The following is a 23,362-nucleotide window of genomic DNA, read 5'->3' on the forward strand; positions in this document are numbered from 1 at the left end:
AGGTTGCGCGTCCGGAGCCTATGCTCCGCAACAGGAAAAGCCCCAACAGCAAGAGGCCCGTGTACCGCAAAAAAAAAAACAAAGAAAAAACCCAACAACTAATAAACAAATAAAGCAAGAGCAGCCCTCACCCCCAGCACAGAAACCACAGAAAATTATTATATTTATCTCTTTTATGTGTGCATTTGTAAATTCAGGTATTTTAAGGTTGGATAGTCCTGAGTAGCGTAGGTAGTGGATAGCAGGGCTTTGAGGGAATTCTTGTCTGTTGCTACGTAGGAGACAAAGGTCGCTTCCCCCAACGCTTGACCCCATAGCCTCTCTGCTTGTCCATCCAGAAACACACAGGTCTGTCCTGACTGCACTCTCCCGCCTTTGAGAAGCTGCACTAGCCCGGCGGCCGGATCCTCCCTCTCCTACGCTCTATTTTGGGGCCCCATGATCTCATGCCCTCTGCAGACCACGCTCTGCAGCTCCAGTCCAGCCCGCGCCGCGAGGCCACGGAGGGCGATTCCTGCAAGTGTTCGGCTGGTGGCCGGGGCGCGAGGCTGGGAAGGCTAGTGGGTGTGGGAGGGGGGGAGTTAAAGACGCGCCCACGTAAAGGACCCAAAATAACCCACACACAGAGCGCCCGCCATCAGACAGGAAGCCAAATAATCCGGGGCGTTGAGCTGCTTTCCCCTCATTCGCAGCGTCGGGCTGCGGGCGCCGAGCCAAGGGTCTGGCGGCGAGGGGCGGGCGCGGCGGGGCGGGGCTCGCGCGGAGCCTATTAAAGGCGCGGCGGGGCAGTGGGAGCCGAGCGCCCAGGGCCACGATGGAGCGCGACGGCTACGTGGGGGTTGGGAGCCGCGGCGGCGAGAGCGGGCGCGGCTCCCGGGAGGGCCCTGCGGGGAACGGCCGCCACCCGGGCCGTGGCTCTGCAGCCGAGGCGCCCGGGGAGCCGCAGGCGGCCTCGTCCCTGCTGGCCCCCATGGACGTGGGGGAGGAGCCGCTGGAGAAGGCGGCGCGCGCCCGCACGGCCAAGGACCCTAACACCTATAAAGTGCTCTCGCTGGTAGGTCCCGGCGCGCGGGAGGGCGGGGAGGGCGGCACCCGCTCCTGCGCTCCGAGCGGGCGCGGTCAGCACCCGGGGACGGAGAGAGACAGCTTTTGTGCCGCTCCTATACGCCTTCTCTCTCTCCTCTGCCGGCGTTGATCGGTGCTAATCACCGCCGAGCCTTCTCTAACCCCCGGGGGGAATAGTTCCCTCTCACTTGTATTACTGAGGCTCAGAAGGGCCTGTTTATGAAACCAGGCTGTTAAAAATCGAGATCTTTAGAAATCCCACCTCTTCCCCCACCAAGAGAGCACAAGCTTTTTCGTGGGGAAAAATGACCAGCCCGAAAATTGTTGGTCTTAGGAAGGACCGACAAGGTGTTTTTGTTTCGTTTTGTTTTTTTAATTTTATTTTTTAATTTAATTTTTTAACCTCTTTTGGGGGAATCTGGGTGCAGTATTGCTGACTTTCCTTGCATTAACCGATTCCACTTGAAAAGATTTAACAGAGCTCTTTAAGTTGTATCAGGAACTCTAGGAAATACTTTTTCTCTTGGCTCTGTTTAGGAATTTCCATGCAGCTGTTCAGAAATTCCGTCAATATTCATGTTATGTGAATGTGAAGAAAAGTTAATGATTCTTCGTCTACTCTTTCAATCATAGGTTACACGGTTTTTGTTGCTAACAGAGGTACACCCTCTCCCTCTGCTATTTTGTCGTGACAGCTGCAGGATCCACAGTCAATTTTATGAAATGTGGGGTGGCTTTTCATTCTACATGTATGATAGGAAGTGCTGGGCTGCGAGTCAGAAGCCTGGATTCTTGCTTTCATGGCCGTTATTAATTGCTGGGGCCTCCTATAACTCTCCCCAAACCTCAATTTCTTCTATGTTAAAATGAGGACAACATCACTTCTATGTGCATCAGATAAGATTCTTGTGAGGGTCACTGAGCAACATTGCATGTGGGGGAGTAAATTCGAAAACTACAAGGAGATATAATCATTTTACTGTATTATATGGAAGGGACAGTTCTATGTATAGTGTACCTTCAAGCATATAATCACTTACATATTATGATTAAACAATGCAGTGTAGAAGATATCTTTTCTGATTTTTGAAACCTTTCCTTTCATAAGCATTTCCATTTTCACTGTGTCTTGGGTATCGTGGAGATGATACAGTGCTCTGAGGAGCCAACATTCCTAGACTAAAGAGATGGTGTCATATAAGTAGTACTTAAAAATAAGCCTAGGATTCAAAGGGTAAGTGTCCCGAAACACATACTGTTTGTATCTCAAGATACATTTCTGCATCATATATCACTGTTTAAGAACACCTGATATTGATGAGAACTTAGTTTTAGTCTTTTGAGTCACCTTTTTTGTTTTTGTCAATGGAAGACCTTAGCTTTTGCAACACTATCACCTAACTTAGTATCAGTACTTTTCAGTGTTTGGCAGGCATTCCATAATTGTACGTCAAATCTGTATGTAACTCCCGTGTGAAATCACTTCTACCTGCCAATCTACAGTCTTGAAAGTTTGGTAAATTGCCAGTCGCTAAATTCCATTTTAAAATCTTTCCTATTCATTTACCTATAAATCCACAATAGGTATCAGCAGAGATCTGCCTTTGGAACATGCATTTCAGTCTTTGACACCTGCAGTCAGCTGGTCAAAAAGCATTTCTTTATGCTCTGATGATGCAACTCTGGGCTTTGACATGGAAGTGTCTTTAGTACTTTTACAAGTAGGACAATCATCAATATATTTTATGCCATTAGGAGGGGTCTCTTGCTGTAACACACGTTGAATTGGACAGAATTCTTACTTCATGACTTTTGATGAAATACAGTGGGCCATTAATGTACACCAAAACTCATTGCTGTATTTTTGAAACTCTTAACTAATGGTTTCAGGTGAAAGTGAAACCTCTTACCCATTCTTCTTTCCCTCCCCTCCTTCAATACCTTTCTTCCCTCTAGACTTTCCTAAATGCTGCACTTCTAAAGGGAAAAGCCTCCAAGAGGAGCTTGACAGTTGTCATCAGAGAGCTCTGGGACATGTCTTCTAGAGAGAAGCTGCAATTATGGGATTCCTTTTTCAGGTGAAACATCACACTTTTCATAAACCTGAAGAAATGGGTTGACTAGTTGCATCTGGGATTGGGATTACAAGAGCCCAACCACTGAGGTGGTCCTCAGCCACACAGTTGTTATCTAGTAGGATAAACACAAGAGTTGCCTTCTGGAGAGATAGGCAGTGGTGACATGACTGTTGCATTTTTCTGAAAGTGTTTCAGATAAACTTAAATGCCGGAGGTATGTGAGAGTAGATGCAGAAGGGACGATCGCGCCCTACCCTGGCTTCTCCCCATTTGATCCCTAGGAAGACCACAGGCTCTGCTCTGGAGGCTTTGGCCCTGGGCTCTGGAAGTACTCATGCCTAGGCACTGAGCCAGACTGTGGAAAACCCCAGAAGGGTAAATAAGTACATGCTTCAGTAGATACGTTAGATCTGGATGCCTTTACTGGTTCCAAGTTAAGTTTTGAACTGAAATGTCAGCTTCCACTGAGGTTGGCCACGGACATTTATGTGAAATAACTTTCCTGTTCCCTGGCAGGTATTTTCAACCACGTTGCAGTACACTTCTCCACTGTACAGTAAGCTCTTCCACGGCATAATTTTGTGTTTGTGGCCTTCTGCTGTCCTTATGAATACATATACCTGTGTGTGTGTTCATAAGGGGCCTTGTGTGTGGGTGGCTGTGAGTGCAGACAACTTTCACCTTCTGATGAAAGAGTTCTTTGTGAGCGGCAGAAGTTGCCCTTGTTTATCAGAAATTTGAGTGTGAAAGTTATTAATTCTGTTAGCTTTTCTCTCCCTCTTGCATCATATCATCTTATTTCTAGAATACAGCATGGAGAATATTCAAGACAGTCCTCTGCTCTTAATCTGACTCAGAATTGACATTGCTTTTTGGTTTGTAAAATTTTATATCTGTCCAGCTATAGTTGAGCATTTTATTTCAAAAATGACCAGAACGGGCTTCCCTGGTGGCACAGTGGTTGGGAGTCCGCCTGCCGATGCAGGGGACACGGGTTCGTGCCCCGGCCCGGGAAGATCCCACATGCCTCGGGCGGCTGGGCCTGTGAGCCATGGCCACTGAGCCTGCGCATCCAGAGCCTGTGCTCCGCAGCGGGAGAGGCCACAACAGTGAGAGGCCCGCGTACTGCAAAAAAAAAAAAAAATGACCAGAACATCTTAGGGGCCAGAGTCATCTCCTGTTTTCCCCTTATGGTGTTTGTTGCACGCGTTCTAATAAAACATACCCAAGGTTTCTAGGAACCCAGCAAGACTGTTGTGTTTACTTCTGGGCCTAAGATGGTACCTCACACTCAGTGTCAGCTTTTGGTCGAATGAATGAAGTACACTTTTACTTAGACTGAGTAACACTTTGACTTGGAAAAGGACAAGATGGGAAGACTAAATACACAACCACTTACCCATATGGCCAGTTGAAAGTCAGGAATCCAAATATAGATGCATTAATAGAGATGACATTGGGTATCAATTCAGGGATAAGATCAAACTGGAATATCATTTGTTTAGCACATAGGGAGGTGGAAGAGGCAGTGAATGAATGATAAACAAAAGTTCCCAACTAAGGCCAGCATACTGAAGAGGCCAGCAGGGCCTCCATGATAACTTGGATTCAGAATCAAGATCTAGCTACTGGGCACGCCCTCAGAAAGAAACAAGGCAGGTGCAGCCGTTTGGCAGGTACAAATAAGACCATCCTTCAGGTACAAATGGGTCTCCCTTGCTTATACCAAGGCATCTTCTCTTTTGGTGACTTTGCTGTCACACCCCAAATTCAGTCTTTGTGGCTCTTGTAGGAAACTGTTTTCTTCAGCATTGCTTTCTGTGACTTACCTTCTTCTGCTTTGAGTCATATTCTGGTCTTTCTCTCTCTCATCATTTATATTTTAGCTGTTTCTTCTTCATGCAGCCTCTTAGGAATACACAGGCACCCTTTCAACCCCCTTTTTTTTTTTCCATTCTATTCCACTTTTTCAGTTACCTCTGGGCACTCAGTTTTGCCATCTCCTGCCCCATCATATCCTAATCATGACTGTGAATCATGACTCTCGCTAGAGCCATGTTGAGAGACCTTATGCATTTTGTATAATAAAGATCGGGGGACCATTAACCTTTTTAGAACATTTATAGGAATTTTTTTATCAGCTTCTTATCTTCCTCCAGTCAACTCTTTCTTTCAGATATCAGTATTAAAGGCAAATGAAAATAGTTTTAAATTCAGTTTTGTTTTTGAGTTTGATAAACTCCATTGCAAAATATCTGTGTTGCTTTTAAGACATAGCAAATGTATTTCATCTATATTACGGACATTTTAGACAAGCCAAAGAACTTAATCATGATTCATAACTTTTTGGGAGGGTAGGTAGGGGGAAAGCCACTTCAAGTTTCAAACAACACAGGAAAAAAAACTTTTGGAATACAACTTGTAATTAGAGATCTGCCTCTGGTTAAAATAAACATGCCTCCATCAACCATGAAATATCCCCCAAACAACAAAAATAAACAAGAAACCTTTTAGCAAATGAGCCCAAGGCAGAACATAGATTACTCTTCTAAGTTCTGTGCAACAAAAACTGATACTCAGAGTGCTGACCCAATATGAAAACCCTTTGGCATCAAACAAGAGCTAAGTTATGTATTTACCAAGGAAAGAAAGAATAATAATATATTTAAAAGGGCTTCTCAAAATAATGATCAGAATGTTCAGCTAAATATTAACTGGAACATTCTGTTTCCTGATTGTTTTAATTGTATGAGGTTTGATTACAAGAATTAAGATATTATCGATATCATTATAGAAATCAAATAATGTGACATTTGTCTAAAATATGAACTATACTAGAAGAAATAAATAACTTAATAGTGAAAGAATACCACTATTAAAATCTAACATTTCTCTTTTTTTAAATTTCATCTCATAAGGTGAGATACTAATTTTACCTTGATCTTGAGCAAATTCAGAGATGAGAAAAATATTATTATCAAGCTGAGCATCCATATGTAGGGGAGCGTGGGAAGATGTAAACCTCTCATTTTTAAGCAAGTATAAGGTCAGTGACGTAGAAATCAGTTCTGAAAATCCTTTCTAGTTCCATCTAAGTCAGTCTATCTTGTGCTGGGCCCCCTCCCACCTCCCTGACAGTCTTCATTAACAAACAAACAAACAAAAAAGGTATTATCGATAGTATTTTTCATTTTATCCTCCCACTTTTGGTTTTTAGAATAACGTTTGGTGGAAAAGTAGGCGGTAAAAGTTCAGATGATTATTACATAGCACTTTCAGAAGCATTTTCTCATATATTTTTAATTGATCCATGGCATATCAGCAACTCTGAAATAGGAAAGTATGGTGACAGTCAATCCTACTTTACAGATAAGGAAAGTGAGGCTCGCAGAGGTGTTTCTTAAACATTAGGGTGCATAGGAACCAGCTGGGAACTGTTAAAAGACCATAGATTCCAGGGCTCCAATCCCAGAGACAGTGATTTAGAAGATAGTTATGGACTGAAGGTTTGTGTCCCTCCCAAATTTATACGCTGAAGTCCCAACCCACCAATGTGATGATACATGGAAGTGGGGCCTTTCAGAGGTAATTAGATTTAGATGAGGTCATGAGGATGGAACTCTCATGATGGGATTTGTGGCCTTGTAAAAAGGGGAAGAGAGAGAGGAGATCTAAGCACACACACCCATCCACAGAGGAAAGACCATGTGAAGACATAGTGAGAAGGCAGCCATCTGCCAGCCAGGGAAAGAGCCCTCACCAGGAAGCAAATTGGTCAATTCCTTCATCTTGGACTTCTGAGCCTCTAGAACCGTGAGAAATAAATTTCTGTTATTTAAGCCACCCAGTCTATGGCGTTTTGTTATAGCAACTTGAGCAGACTAAGGAATGGATCTAAAGAACCTGTATTTTTTAAACAAGTACCTCAAGTTGTTCAGATGTAGTTGGTTCAGTTATTCCACTTCTAGAAACAGTGGGTTAACTTTATAGGCATAAGTCACATCATTTGTAAGTAGTGGACTATGAGAACTGAAAGGGCTTTTAACTACAGATTTTTATTCTGGGCTAATGGCTACCTCCTTCCCCCATTTATTTCCCTTTTATCAGTGTGAAGTCAATAATCATGTTATCGTGAGCTTCCAAAGTATACAGATTTGGGGGAAAGTGACTTCCTTCTTTTTTTTTTTTTTTTTTTTTTTTTTTGCGTTACACAGGCCTCTCACTGTTGTGGCCTCTCCCGTTGCGGAGCACAGGCTCCGGACACGCAGGCTCAGCGGCCATGGCTCACGGGCCCAGCCGCTCCGCGGCGTGTGGGATCCTCCCGGACCGGGGCACGAACCTGCGTCGCCTGCATCGGCAGGCAGACTCTCAACCACTGCTCCGCCAGGGAAGCCCGACTTCCTTCTTAATCTGAGTTTCCTTCTTAATATATCTTTAGATGTACTACAACGGGAAAATAGAGTCATGGTAGTCGTTTTGGAGTGAGTGGATTTTCGCAAGCATATCTCATTTGTGGGTCAATCATTTTCTCACCATACCTTAGGACTCTACACAGATTTAGGTGGCAAATATTCTATCACTGATGTGGTTTGAGACCCTTAAAGATCACTCTACCTTGGTTTTCAGGGAATAGTCCTGAGAAAGTATTGGGCTGCCAAAAAGTTCGTTCGGTTAATGAATATGTTGTTCAATAAAGTTCTTGGTGAAAATGAAAAATGCCTTTTATGTTTACTTAAAACCGAAGGAACTTTTTGGCCAACCCAAAAAGCTGATTTCTTTCCCTTGATAAGTTTTTTGGCATTAGCAAGCATCTGGAGCCTTTGGTCTCTCATGGAGAGAGTGAACTGAAAAACTCAACAGTTTTTTTTATGATGCTATTATACAATAAAATAAATTTAGCTATTATTATGTGATTTTTTTTTTCCAAATAGAGTTTCATATTACTCCAGAGTACCTGTAAGTGATTTTGGATAAATACGTTTAGAAGCAAAAGGCAAGACAGGTAGAACAAAGCTTCAGCCAGAGTATTTCAAGCAACAGTTCTCAAAGTGTGGTCTGTAAATCCCTGAGGGGTCCCTAAGAGCCTTCCAAGGGGACTGTGAAATCTAAACCATTTGAACATTAATAGACATTATTCACTCTTCTCACTGTGCTGCCATTTACACTGCCGGAAAACTGCTTGCCCCTCAGCAGGAATCAGGGCAGTGGCACCAATTGTACACGTCCTCATGCATCTGCAGTTAAAACCAAAAAAGCCAGTTTCACTTAATGAAGAAGTAAAAATATCCTCAATGAAGCAGATTTTATTAAATTTGAACCTAAATTACCTTCCTTTTTAATATTCTGTGCGACAACATTGGAAGTCTGCCTTTAGCACGTCTGCTGCAGCCTGAAGTACTGTTGTTTTCTGGAGGGAAAGCAGTTGAGCTGCTGTTTGAGTTGTCAGCTGAACTAGCTGCCTTTTTCATGGAACACCATTTTTATTGGAAAGAGCAACTGACAAACCAGTGATTCAGACTTGGGTATTTGGCACATACTTTCACAAAAATGAAAAGCATTAGCTTGTCACTTCCAGGAAAACAAAATGAGGTACCTGCTGCCTGTGATAAAATTCGATCTTTTACGTAAAAATTGAAATTTTGGAGAGCTTGTTTCTGCCACTGTAAGCTTGACGGCATCCCAATCCTTAAAGATTTTTTGGACGAAATAGATGGAGATAGTAAGGAATGTGATTTTTTTCATCTGGTACAATGACATGTGTCAACATTTGAAAGAAATACGTAGCAGTGAACCAATATTTTCCAAAGGACCAATGGATGATTTACAAAATTATGCATGGGTGTGAGTGCCAATCAAACTGCAAGATAGACTAATGAATTTTAATATAATGGTATGAAAAGTTAATATTGTTTCAAGTTTCATGTTGCATTTCGCCTTTAAGAAATTATAACTAAGAATTTTAGTCTAGTTTTAAATAAGAATGTATACAATTATCTGAAAAGGCTTCTTAGGGTCCTCAGTAATTTTTAAGAGTATAAAGGGATTCTGAAACCAACAGTTTTGAGAATATCTGCTTTAAGGAAAGGTGTGTTCATTCAATACTATTTTTAGTACTAGGGAGAGAGGGAAAGGAAATTAAGGCATATAAAAAGAATCAGCTATTTACAACAGTTGTATCATTATTTAGGTAAGATCCTTTATGGATTTCAAAATACTTTTACATCTACCACCTGGTTTGGTCTAAACCACACCTCTGCCATTATCTCCATGTTAGAGATGAAAAAATCATGCTCAGAGAAATTAAGGGGGCTTTCCAAGATCATAAAACTAGTATAATAATTCTCTTAATCTCATTGCTGTAGCTTATTGAGAAATGAAGTCAGACATAATTGGATTTAAATCCTGGTACTGTTATTAGCTGTTTTTGAAGGTAGGCAAATAACTTAAATTTCCTGAATATCAGCTTCCACAACCGTAAGATAGGCTTGATAAAACCCTGGTGGTGGTGTTAGGAGAATTAAATTAGATAAAGTATACAAAGTGGCACATAGTGTGCCCCGAATAAGTGGTCATTTTTGTTGTTATTTTTGATAAGCTTCAGTGTTACTGAATTTAAAAATTTTTCCTTATGCAGAAGACACTTTACATCTTTGCTACCCAAAGTGTGGTCTGTAGACTAGCATATGAGCATCATCTCCTTGGAACTTTTACAGAATGCAGACTCTTGGGCCCCACCCCAGACCTACCCTACCAGAATCTGTATTTTCACAATCCCCAGGGATCTGTCTGCACATTGAACTTTGAGAAACAGCACTCCGTAGGGCTATGAGGAGGCACAGAAGGCGCCCCCACCTGGATTTCTTTAGCTGGGGGTTCCAGTCAACCCTTATCCTGTCATTGACTTCATACATGTTGCTATGATTTAAAAAAAAAAAATTACTGAATGTTCCTTACTAACCTCAACTGTGTTAGCGTTGGGTGGAAGTGGTGCTGCTGCTGGTTGCATTTGCCCCTTGCCTTCCTTGAACTTAAGAGGCACATTGATTAAAGTAGCCCCACCGCTTTTGTCATGTCTACAGGACATTTCATACACAGTCTGTTTGTTTCTTTAACTTCCTTTCCTTACCCTGCCTTGGCTTGTCCTTTAATTGCTCTTTATCACTGTCCGCTGAGCCAGTCTTCTGCCTTTGCTGTGATCTGATAACACTCCAGTGTTCTTTCCAATCCAACCATCCATCTCTCAGAATATCAAGTAGATTTCACTTTACATTGCTCCAGCAGCAGAACTCTTCAGAGTTTCCACTTCAGTACATTCTCAACAATCTACAGTATACTTGACATAATACCAAGACAAAGGAGTCTTAGACCAGGGCTTTTTCAAGTGGTGGTGAGGTATTGAGTCAGGTTTGGTGTCTTTGGCACAGAGTTTACTCCATAATACTTCATCGCCTAAACACATTGGCTTCCTATAAAGTGCCACCCTGCACCATTTAGATTAGAAACTTCCAAGACCAGGAGAAATAGGTGAATGAAGTATATCAGGTGGGAAGGATGTAGGTTAGGAGCACTGTGAATAGACTGTTGATCTTATCTCTTTTTGGATTAACCAGAGAAACAGTACAAAACAACTCTGCTTGTACACTATTTAAATACCTTACTGATCAGCTCACAGGAAGTAAATGTGAAGAATATTAACATAGGAAAGTATTTATGCCTTTGCCATTTCTTGGAAACTTTCAAAGGAAAAAAGAACATTGATTTTTCTGGGAAGCTTCAAAGATCTTGAGAGACGGGTTATGTGAAGGGTCCTAAACTTGGAGTCACAAGAATTATTTGCTGTGTGACCTTTGAGCAGTTGTTTCACTTTCTGTGACCATAATATGAGAGTTTTGGATTAGGCGGATTTCTTCTAGGTTTTAAATATTTGTATAGAGAGCTTATAATATTTTCCCCTTGTTATAAAGGTACTACGTATTGCAGAAATTTCAGAAAGTATAAAAAAAAGTATAAAGGAGAAAATAAAGATTGTGTACTTGTTATTATCTGTTATTAATATTTTGTATTTTTCTCTCAGGACTTTTCTATGTGTATGTATCACTTTTTTTTTTTAACAAAAATGAGATCATGCTGCGTATACTGTTCTATTTTCTTTTTTAACTTATATTTCCATTACGAGATTTTTCCATTGCTAGATGGCTTTTTTTTTAATTTTTAATTTTTGGCTGTGTCGGATCTTAGTTGTGGCACGCAGGATCTTCGTTGATGCACACGGGATCTTTCACTGCAGCGTGCGTGCTCTTCCTTGCAGCGCGCAGGCTTCTCTAGTTGTGGCATGCAGGTTTTCTCTTCTCTATTTGTGGCACGTGGCTCCAGAGTGCCTGAGCTCTGTAGTTTGTGGCATGCAGGTTCTCTAGTTGAGGCGCATGGGCTCAGTATTTGTGGTACTTGGGCTTAGTTGTCCTGCGGCATGGGGGATCTTAGTTCCCCGACCAGGGATTGAACCCGCATCCCCTGCATTGGAAGGCGGATTTTTTACCACTGGACCACCAGGGAAGTCCTGCTAGATAGCATTTTAATGCACCTTTCATGAATGGGATTTTGAGACTTTTATCAACTTTAGTTCATGGGGTAATCTTTGAAAGCATCTCTACTCATACCTCAGACATAATCATTCCCCAAGAAGTTAAATATTTTTTAGGACACAGTTTTTGTTTAATTCATCCCTCAACTCCATCTCCATTGCCTGTGTCTCTTCTTATGGTTCGATTATTAGTTTTCTGAAAATAATTACTTCCTTGCACTTTGTTTCCGCTCAGAATTTCTCAGAGACTGCCACAACACGTGGGAAATTGTGTACTCTTAAATGCACTCTTCTTTTCAGCTTTATTTCTTATTACTCAGGTAACAGTGTTACCACTTGAGGGCTTAACACTTAGAGCTTCATCCATTCACAGAAATCCTGCAGGCCTGGGACATATATATGTAGCCATTTATTAGTCCATATTTGTCCAGCACTCAGAGCAGACCCATGACATAGTAAGTGCTGTGTGTTTGTTGAATTCCCATATGCCTCTATTGAGTTGACTCTATGTCAGACCCTATGTTAAGCCCTTTATCTGCTTAATTGGCACAGTTGTGTGAGGCAGGAGGGAGCAACCGTGTTGGCTGGTGAGTGAGTCTGGTATGGAGCCCACACCTCAGGGGACTCTATGTCCCATATGTTATAGGGGACTCGCACATGTTATATGCATAACTTGGATTTAGAAGTTCAAAGGATTCAGGTTATTTTTCAGCTTCTGCTCTGGTGGTACTTTGCCAATTTAGGGGGTCAGAAAGAGTCTCAAGATGCCTGTCTCACAAAAGTTCCAGCTGTGTTGAAACACACCTCCATTACAGCTCAGATTTTTACTGTTCGCCAGATACAGTTTACAGGGACCATTTCTTTCCTCTACCCCAGAAATGGTCTTTCACCTCCTTTTTTCTCACCCAACACCAGGTACCCCCTGGGATCCAACTGAATTTATCCTCCCAAAGGAAACGTTCCTTTACTGCTCTTTGTCTCGTATCCCCTGTCCCTGGATCACTTAACCGCAGTTGCCACTTAATCATATAAAGGCCGTAGAGCTTAGTGGTTAAGGGCCAGACTGCTGGAGTTGAATCCTGTCTCTGCCCATAACTGTTGAGTGTCCTTGGGCAAGTCCCTTAACTTCTCTATGCCTCAGTCTCCTCACCTATAAAATGGAGAGAGTAATAGTAGCTACCTCACAGGTTTGTTTTGAGGGTTATATGAATTAATCTATGTAAACTAATTAGAAAAGTGCCTGAAAGATAGTAGAGGCTAGATTAGGGGTTATTGTTATTATCATGGTTATGGTTAGTAACTTTTTCAACAAATATTTATAGAGTTCCTATTGTGTGGGCAGTAATGGTTAAGAGGCTGGGGGCTAAATGGTGGTGAGGGGAGAGGAAAGACTTACTCCTTGTTCTCATGGTCCATCCCCACAGGACTAGATGTTTATCAAAAACTCCTGCAAGAGTGTCTCTCACCGCAGCTGGGATTGGTGCTGCCTAGAATTTATATGCAGGGCTGTGAGAGAGGGTAGTGAGGGGGAGTTGGCTTAGTCAGAGAGGTCTAAGAAGGTGTCCAGGAGGAAGTGACAGGCGAGCAGAAGAGGATTCTGAGGGGAGGCAGCAACACATACAAAGGGCCTGGGGTAGCAGGGAGCATGGTGTGACCCAGAATTGGGAGATGACCAGGTAGCTTGGTAGGCAGAGAGATGTGTGATGGGTGATGAGGCGGGAAAGGTAGTCAGGGGCCAGGTCCAGGCAGGGCCTTGCAGACCATCTTAGGGCTTTTGGGTTTTGTTTTAAGAGCAATTGAAAATCACTGACATATTTTTCTGTTTGCTTGGTTTCGTTTCCACTTTTGTTCATAGTGACAAAGTCTCATTTACATTTTGGAAAGGTCATTTTAGCTTTAGCGGCAAGAACAAATTAAAGAGAGCACGTTGGGTGTAGAAAGAGCACCGTCTTATTTTTTTACTTGGCTATTTCATAACTACTTTCTCTTCTCTACTAGATTTTTAAGTTTCACACGTGACTGTGCAAATTAAAATTTGCATGAATTAAAGTTAAAAAGTGTAAAAAGGAATTCAGTTCCTCATCCTGCTGGCCATTTTTTAAGTGCTCACAGTGATATGCTGGTACCACCCTGTAGGGCAGCACAGACAGAGGGAACATTTTATCATCTTAAAAACTTGAGTCGTGCCAAAGATGGTGATGTCATAGGGTGTTTTACTTTTATGTTCTTTTCCAGCAAGTAATAATGAAAATGTGCATAAAACAAATGTTTGTTGAAGAAACATTTGGTAGAAGAAAAGAAGTTGCTTAAGGGAGTTAAGTTGTGAATGTTTTTACAAATATAATTTTAAGATTCCTTATCCAAATGAAGGCATGTAATTTTGTTGACTGAAGCCTAAAGATACACATTAAAAGGTGACACATTTCTAAAATTATGGCTCCCTCCTAAATTACAAACCTCTATATCCATTACCAGATTTTAAGTTCTGTCTTTAAGTTGCGACTGTAATTGTGATTGAGTACCTAACCACTGGATCTTTAAAGAAAGTAAATGGCCATTTTAATCTCCCTGTTAATCCCATTCTCTGTTCTCAGGAAGAATACCAAAAATCCTCTGGAAGTTATCTTTTTGTTGTCTATTTCCACTGAGCTCATTTTTCAAGAATAAATGCAAGGTGCTCTAGTCATTATGTTCCAAAAATTATTTCAGAAAAAAACTAGAAATAAATCACATAAACAACTGAATATGATATTCTTTCTCTTTTTGTGTTTCTTCGTCTCTGACGTACCACCTGCATAGGCAGGAAACCTGCCTAGGCAAGAAAAACAATGTCGTTTAGACAAAGCCCATAGCCCTTTACCTCTTAGTCCATCTGTTTCATCCTCCGCGTGAGGGTGGCAAGGGCTGTCCTGTACCATTAATAAACTGGTTTCCTCTCTTTCCTGTCTTATGAGCTAAAACAAAACTTAAAACATATTTTCCTAAAATGACTTAATACTCCTTTTATTTAGTGAGTCATGTCTTTCTTGATTGTAGCTTCTAATGAAACAAACTGTTTTCCGGATTATTTTGGCAGTGCTTTTTTTTTTCCCCCTTGAGATCCAACTGAAGCAAGATCTAATTAAAATATGTTTTGCATCTAGGAGGCTGAGAACTAAAAACAAGTAAACTCTCAGAATGAAAAGTTCTTTGCCTATATTTGATTTAGCTTCGTTCATGCCTTGGGGTATATGTATGTGTATATCTGATGTCTGATCATTTGCTGTACGGCCAATTAGAAAAAGACAAGTCCATACCTGGTAATTTAATCAAGAGAATTTAATATAAGAAACCAGTTACAAAGGTGTTGGAAGAGCTGAAAGTCAAATATTGGAAGAGCCAAAAGCCAAATGAGATGGTATGGCAATGTGGCAACCCAGGGAATAGTACCAGAAAGAAGCTTGTACTACCTTGAGGGCAGGAAAGGCAAAGGGGAAAAGCTGATGAAACCCAGAGCTGGCAGCCAGGACTTCCCTGTAGGAGCTGGGACCCTGGAGAGATGCAGCCCCTGCCAGGGGTCCTGTCTGAGGCTAGAACAGGGAAGATGTATGCTGACTTCTCCCGTCCTCCCACCCTCCGATCTTCTGTGTTTCCCATTGGCTTATCCTGGTCTGATGCTGGAGCCAGGGAGCCTGGGCAATATACTGATATTTACTAAGAGGTCCTTTCTCTGAGATAGAAGCTCAGGAGAAAGACAGTGTCAGAGTTTGGGTTTCTCAGGAAACACTCTGAGATGGAGACTGGCATCCCAGGGGTTTTATCAGGTGTGCCCTTGAGATCAGCTCCTATGGAAGGAAAAGGACTGCGGGGAGGGCAAGGTGAGCTGTGAAGCAGTCTCTCAGTGGAGGCCTCCCCCGACTCCGTGAGCTGTTCCTCCTAGCATGACCATTTAGAGCTGTCCAGGAGGGAGCTGGCTTTCCTGGGAAGGGGTGTGGCATTGGGCAAGTGCTCTCTTCAGCTGAGGCAGGCCCTGCCGGCTGGCACCCCCAGCAGCCAGGGGAGTAATTCCTTCCTTCCCGAAGGCAAGTCCAGGCAGCTTATCACAGTCTTCACCACTGATGGTGGCAGATGCGAAAGCAGCGTCTGCACATTGTTTAGTTTTAAAAATCATATAGCGCTGAAATATATAAAGCGGAGGTTCAGCTTTTTCACTTAACAATACCATGTATTGTTTAAATGGGTCTATATCCCAACCTATGGCTCTACATAAATTTAATAATATATATATTTTAAAGAACTTATTGATAAAATAAGAAATGCTTATGAAATAGTATTACATGCAAAAAAGAAACAAAATTATGTATAGAAGAATTTCTTGATAAAAAATGTATATAGAAAATATTGTGTACATTTATGTGTGTGTGCATGCATTTAAAAAAAAATTAAAAGTAGCCAACGTTTTTAAATAGTGGAAATTTTGTGGTGGAATAATATGGATTCATGCCTATTTCTTTTTTTCCTTCTCTTTTTAAATAAACTTTTTATTTATAGAATGGTTTTAGATTTACTGAAAAGTTGCAAAGCTAGTACAGAGAGTGTCGATATACCACACACCCAGTTCCCTGTCACTAACATCTTACATTAGTGTAGTACATTTGTCACAACTAATGAACCAGTGTTGGTACAGCCTTATTAACTAATGTCCAAACTTTATTCATATTTCCTTAGTTTTTCCCTGATGTCCTTTTTGTTTGTTGTTCTGGTATCCAACCCAGGAATACCATGTTACATTTCAATGTCACGTCTCGTTAGGTTCCTCTTGGCTGAGTTTCTCAGACATTCTCAGACTTTCCTTGTTTTTGATGACCTGGACAGTTTTGAGGAGGACTGGTCATGTATATTTGTGGAATGTCTGATGTTTTCCTCATGCTGAGACGGGTATCATATGCTTTTGAGGTAAAGTGTCATTCTCAACATACCATATCAAGAGTCTATGCTATTAATATGACTTAATCATCGATGATGTTAACTTTAATTACCTGGCTGAGGTAGTGTTTATCAGGATTCTCCACCTCAAAGATATTGTCTTTTGTGCCTTTCCATTCTGTACTCTTTGGCAGGAAGTCACTGTGTCCAGCCCACACTTATAGAGGAGAGAGTTCTGTTTCACCTCGAGAGTGGGGTATCTACATAGATTGTTTGGAATTCTTCTGTACTGGAGATGTGTCTACTCTTATTCATTTATTCAATCATTTATTTATATCAGTATTAACTCATTGATATTTATTTTACACTTTGGATTATAACCTACTAATATGTTGTTCATATTTTTGCTCAAATTATTCCAGCTTTGGCCATTGGGAGTTGGCTCCTGTGTCCCTTTGACATACCCCCATCATTGTGTATATGTGTTTAGTACTCCCTTACTTTCTGGTGCTAGAAGATGAGTCTGAAAGTCTAAAACATCATCACACATGGTTACAGTTTTTTGTCTTGTGATGAGAACTTTTAAGTTCTACTCTCTTAGCAACTTTCAAATATACACTACAGTATTAGTAATTATAGTCATGATACTGTATATTACATCTCCAGCACTTATCACTTATTTATTTTATAACTGGGAGTTTATACCTTTTGACATACCCCATCATTGTGTGAGCATGTGTGTGTGTCTGTATGTGAGTGTATGTGTGCCTCCCCTTATTTTCTGGGATAGGACTTTTAGGCTCCTCTTGTCCTATTTTTTTCCCCCTAAATGTTTACTAACATTCTTGCTGCTATAAAACTAGTGAGTGTAACCAGAAGTCCACTTCTCCACCTGAAAATTAGAAGTGGACTTATGTAAACATATATGCCTAAACTCTCTGTGCATTGCACACATCACAAGTACACATCACAGCACTCACATCCCTTTATCACTCTGTGGAATAGTTTTCAGACATTTCCCTTCTCTGTGAAGTGATGAAGAAGCAGGTGGTTACCTCTGAATGAAGCTGGCCAGCTGTGCACTTTCAGCAGAATCAGCTATTAGATTCCTTCATTTACCATTTTGCTGTGGAAATGGTTTAAGCATAAAGTCTGGGAGAAAGAAAAGCAAGCATGTTCTCTCATGTGGTCAGGAAGCCATGTTGGTTAGTACTACCAGCTTGATAAATTCATCTCTGTTCAGCATCTGGTCATCAGCTCTGTAGACTCAAAAGTCCCTCGTGGTTTTTGATGGGTCAGGAATTCAGGAAAGGCTTGGCTGGGCAGGTGTGGCTCAGGGTCTGTCATGCAGTTGCAGTCAGATGGTGGCTGGAGTTGCAACAGGGAATGGAGCATCTAGATGCTGGCCAGGCATCTCTCTCCCACTTCAGGTAGTTTCAGGACTTTCCCACTGGTCTCTGTGCCTAGGATAGTCTGGGCTTAGTCGCAGCATGAGGCCTCAGAGTAGACTGCCAGCATGGGGGCTGAAGGCTTTAAGAGTAAGTATTTCAGTGATGGATTTACATAATTTTAAAGTAATTGGATAGTATTTTATATTGTTTGGGTTTACCATAATGCATTATATTAACTCAATTGTTTATTGACAGAAATTTAGGTTATTTGCGTGTCTTTGGTATTACAAATAATGCTGCAATAAATAAATATCTCTGTGCATATCCTTATCTGCTTATGTGAACCTTTCCATCAGATAAGTTAAGAGATTTGGAATTGCAAGAGTGGAGGATATGGACATTTTGAATTCAGATAGATTCATCTAAATGACCTTTGAGAAAGACACTTATGCTTCTGTGAAGACAGTGTGAAAGTGCCTGTCTCTCCTTATATCCTTCCCAGCACTTGTAATTATCAATCTTTTTAACATTTGTCGATTTCATTGGGTAAAAAAGGGACTCTTTGATTTATACTCCTTTGAATTTTAATGAAGGCGTATGACATATTTTTATTAGCTGTTTTATTTCCCGAAATATCCGGTTTATTACTTTTGGTGTTTTAAAATTGTGAGTTATCTTTTTCTACTTAACTTTTATACACTCATAATCTATCATGGAAATTAACTTTTTGTCATATGTTGGAAAGTTTTACCTTAGTTTCTCCCACCCTGATTTTTCTTGTGGTAGGGGTTCTTTTTTTGGAATTTTTACAGAAATTCCTAATTTTTATGAAATCAAGTATATCAGCTTTTCCATTATAATTTTTGGATTTTGTGCCATGCTTGTAAAGGTATTTATCACCCTAAAAATATAAAAATATATGCCTATATTTTCTTCTAGTGATTTCATGTTAAACCTTTAAATATTTATTTCATATGTTGTTTTGTTGTAAGGCAAGAGATAGAAATCCAGTTTACTATATATTTCCCTCAAGATCTCTTTTCTCAATAGATTGCTTTTCTTAAAAAGCTAAGGTAATTCTGAAGATTAGATAAAGAGAGGCCACAAAAATGTATTTTTCAATACTAACAGTCCTGTTGAAGACAGAAGACGGTTAAATAAGCCGTCAGACTAAGAACAGTGTTGATATTTAATAATTCTGTGATCCCTTGTGGGCATTACCCACTTGTGGATGTGAATAGAAATTCTAGGGGCAGGAGGCTATATCTGAGGAGTTACCCACCAGCTTTTTAAGAGGATCCTGCTTTGTGTTGAGGTGTTTGCTGTTACTGATCTTGTTGATTAGGTGCTTGCATCTCAAGATTCAGTGAGGGTGTGGGAGTCGTGGAAGGAAGCTTGCCATCAAAGCTGAATCTCTGCTGAGACCATTACTTTAAACTACCAAATGGACTTTTATGCTTTGACCTTTAACTTCAGAGGGAAACAGAGGGAAAAGTCTGTGAGGGAAAGTCTTCAGAGGGAAAAGTCTGTGAAAGCAGTCACTGTGATCTGGGAGAAGTGATTTGCTCACTCAAGCAGAAGTTATAAGTACTGGATGTTTTTTCTTTGAAAATGTTTGGTACTTTTGGAAACAAAAATAAATGATCATGTTTTTCTTTTTATTGTATCTGTATGAGATGATGAATGTTAGCTGAGCCTGTTGTGGTAATCATTTCACTATATATTTAAATCAAACCATCATACTGTATGCCTGAAACTTATACAGTGATATATGTTAATTATTTCTTATTAAAACTTGGGGGAAAAAATGAACACTATAGGAAAGGAGAATTACTGGCCTAGATAAAGCAGTTCTCTGGAGGCCTTGCAGGGTCCCCAGGAAAAGTTTTGATATGGAGGATATGGCTCAGGTGAGTTTCTGACCCCCTTTCTGCTTCACCTGGGAAAGTAAGGCTTGCAGGCTAGTGTTTCAGGTACTTCTCATGACAGGCCTAATAGTTTATTCCAATGACCTGTGTTCAACAAGAAATCTTAATACATGTATATATTTGGGGTAATATTCCTTAAGAGAGGAGGGTACAGGATGTGGGGTTAGGGGTGATCCAAATAAAGGTAAGATCAAATGTCAGGGGAAAGTAGATTCATAGATATTTTAGATTTATTAGGGAGAAGAGAAAATACCCAGTCCAACCCAATAAAGGGGCTATAGATAACGTGCTTTTCTCAATATCACAAAGCTCCAGAAGTAACTCACATCTTAATTTGGATATAAAGGCACGAGAGTTATTGGTCTCTTTGAGATTAGGGCTACAATTTTGCCAGACTTATATTTTTAATCGAAAATGGATAGAATTTTAATAATTTCCTTACAGTTTATGGTAAAGTTCTAACATTGTTTCTGTTTTCTTAAGCTAGAGTTCTAATTTGATATTCCATTTTAACCTGTTCTCCTAAAAAAATATTTTCCAATTATCATTACTAGCTCCCATAGGCTACTAATTTGAGCTTTCTTTGAGACTTTTCTTCAAATGCTTATTTTACCAGGATAATTCATTGAAAATTAGGGAAATGATGAAATGACTATTTGCTTGAATATTAAAAGTGCCAAAACCGTCCTCTGGACTATTGTTTAGACAAAACTCTCATAGTTTTATCTGCCCGAGAGACTGGTTCAACCAAGTGTGTACAGCACTGTGCTTATTCAAGATAATTGTTTTGAACTGCACTTTCTATTATCAGTGACTCCTAACAGATTTATATTTGATTGAGGGTATTATCTTCTCTATCTTTCATGTGTATAGTGTCATATCTGAATGGTAAAAAATATGTCTGCCATTATCTTTCTTTCTCACTTAGGAAAGGGTTAAAAGCTCAGAGCCGCTGAGTGACAGATGGGGGGAACCTTTAAGAGCCAGTATTAAAAAATAATAATATAAATATTACATTAAATATTTAAATATTAATTTAATGATATTTTGTACCTCATAAAACTGCTCTACTGTCTTCTAAGTTTATTTCTCCTCTGTTCTTTTTTAAAAGGATATGAGAAAAAAAATACCAAAGAAGAGTGTGTAGTTTCTCAATGTGAATATATTTCTTTTTACTCATGACTAGAATTCACTTTGGTAAAGTCTATTAAATTCAGCCTGCTACTGATTTCCCCCATTCACTAAATATGAGAAGTAGTTTGTATCTTAAGAAATGTGCCAGATTTCATGGCAATATTTCTGACATAAATTGGAAGAAGTACTGTTGGAAATGATGGTATACATCCAGCACTTCTGTTAATCATTATTGTAAAAAAATGTGTCGATGATGAATTCTTAGAAAGTCAACCAAAATTTCTGTGATACGTCTTTGAAGCTTGTTTTTGTGGACTCCTGTCTTAGCATCTCTCATTTTAAAGGTAATATTTTCCCTTTTATGTTTGTGGAAAATACAGTATCCGCAGAGAAGAGGTTCCTTCTGTCTATAGAAGTAAGAGTCTCTCTGAGGGGGAGTGCTATGGCTTGTGATCTTAGCTTGCTTATAACTCATACAGAGGTCCTAGAAGTGCTTTAGCAGATGGGCTTGTGCAGGTAGTGACACGTTCTACCCCACACGTATGGATCTGTCCAGAGTCAAAGGAACCCACCATGGTGTTCCTCTCCGTTATGTTGTCATTAGCCTCGTGATTGTTCCTTCTAGTTACTCTTATAAGCAGTGGTTTGATAAATGGCCTTGATCACCAAGACACTGGATATTTTTGGGGTTTTGTTGTCATTCTTTGTGTGTGTGTGTGTGTGTGTGTGTGTGTATTATAGTTTAAGAAATTGCTAGTTATTGCTTGAAATGTCATAAAATGACTCCCCCATTACACTTTCATTTTAGCACCTCTTCTTCCCTCTGTCATTGTAATCTTCAACCTATGCTAGTCATAAGTTGGTATTGCGATAATGATTTCTGTGACTCCTAATTGAGACCTGTCAATGAGAGAATAAATATTATCATTATTTTCTTAATTGCCAATGCTGATGTGATTGTGAGGGTAAAGGACATTCAGCTTAATACAGTTGTCATATGAGATATTTCCTGAAATAGTACTGGCAGGGACTAATATTTCTTAAATTGAAATTGAAGAGGTTGAGCATGGGCCAGAGAGACAGAGATACAAAAGATATGTTTTTGGAAACTATCAACAATTAGAAATTGAGATATGGTTTTGAAGTCATAATTTCATTTTATGAAGAAATTGTGCATGCTTATATACCTTATAAGCTATGTATTATATTATAAGGGAATTATCTTATATATGTAATATGTTGTATGAAGTTGGAACATCCTGTGGAGGACATAGGTACTGTGTAATTTATGGCGTATCCTCCATATATAAAGATATATACAGGCTGATCTCACTTTATCTACCTCAAGTTGTGAAGGTGGTCTCAAACTTGAAATTTCCCCAATGTTTTTGGCAGAAGCAAAACATAAATCCTTTTTGGAGGAAAACACCATCATCCTCAGCTTCAAAGAATCCTGAAAATTTTTAACATCAATGAACAGAACACAGTTACAAACAACTAAGCACACAAAGGAAAATGGCAACATGAGCAAAAAGCAGCAGAACCAGCAGAAGCATCACACAACAGAAGCATCACACAGCAGAAGCAAACAAACAATGACTTCAGACGGTAGTGTTATCAGACACAGATTATAAATTCTTGTCCTTTTTAAAGAAAATATGGAAGAAATAATAGTGAATTGAATTAGAAGGATAATTTCTTGTGATCCTTCTTTGTGATACATGCTAGATAATGTCTTCTGATCTATTTTTCAGCTCACAAATTCTGTCTTCCACTACTCTACATCTCTTCTGATGTGAAGCCTAATCCCTTAATTAATTTTGTTCATTTTATTTCTAGAAATTTATTTGGTTCTTTAAAAAACTTTCTAGGTTTCCTGATTACTGATAGTATTATCCCTTTTACCTTTTATTTTGGACACTATTTGAAGAGATGACAGTTTTCTAGAACTGACGAAAGATATCAGTCCTTAGATTCAAGTAGCTCATTGAATCGTAAAAAGAATAAATAAAAGAAATATAGGTCAAAAAGCAACAGAATAACATTGCAGAGTACAAAGGTAAAAATAAAAATCATTGAAGGTATAGGAGAAAAATGACAACTTTTCTTCAAGTGTGACGGACTGACAGCTGAATTCTCATAGTATAATGAGATCTTCACTGTGCAGAAAGAAAACAATTGCCAGACTGGAGTTGTATACCCCTGCAGAAATACCGTTCAAGAATGAGAATAAAATAAAGACACGTATATACTAACAAACACTGACAGAATCTGCCATGA

The 23,362-nt window shown here is 39.9% G+C and overlaps 1 protein-coding gene across 1 annotated transcript in view; it reads left to right on the forward strand.

The window, feature by feature from the left end:
- Positions 1-789: 789 nt before the first annotated feature.
- ENPP1 (ectonucleotide pyrophosphatase/phosphodiesterase 1) overlaps positions 790-23,362 on the forward strand; it is a 67,857-nt gene continuing 45,284 nt past the window's right edge. The window contains exon 1 of the mRNA XM_081251268.1: positions 790-1,054. Within this exon, the coding sequence (XP_081107394.1) occupies positions 815-1,054 (240 nt within the window). The 5' untranslated portion in view covers positions 790-814. The remainder of the gene's footprint in view (positions 1,055-23,362) is intronic.

Source organism: Mesoplodon bidens (genome assembly GCF_964165515.1).
Source record: "Mesoplodon bidens genome assembly, chromosome: 12".
Lineage (NCBI taxonomy): Eukaryota > Metazoa > Chordata > Mammalia > Artiodactyla > Ziphiidae > Mesoplodon > Mesoplodon bidens.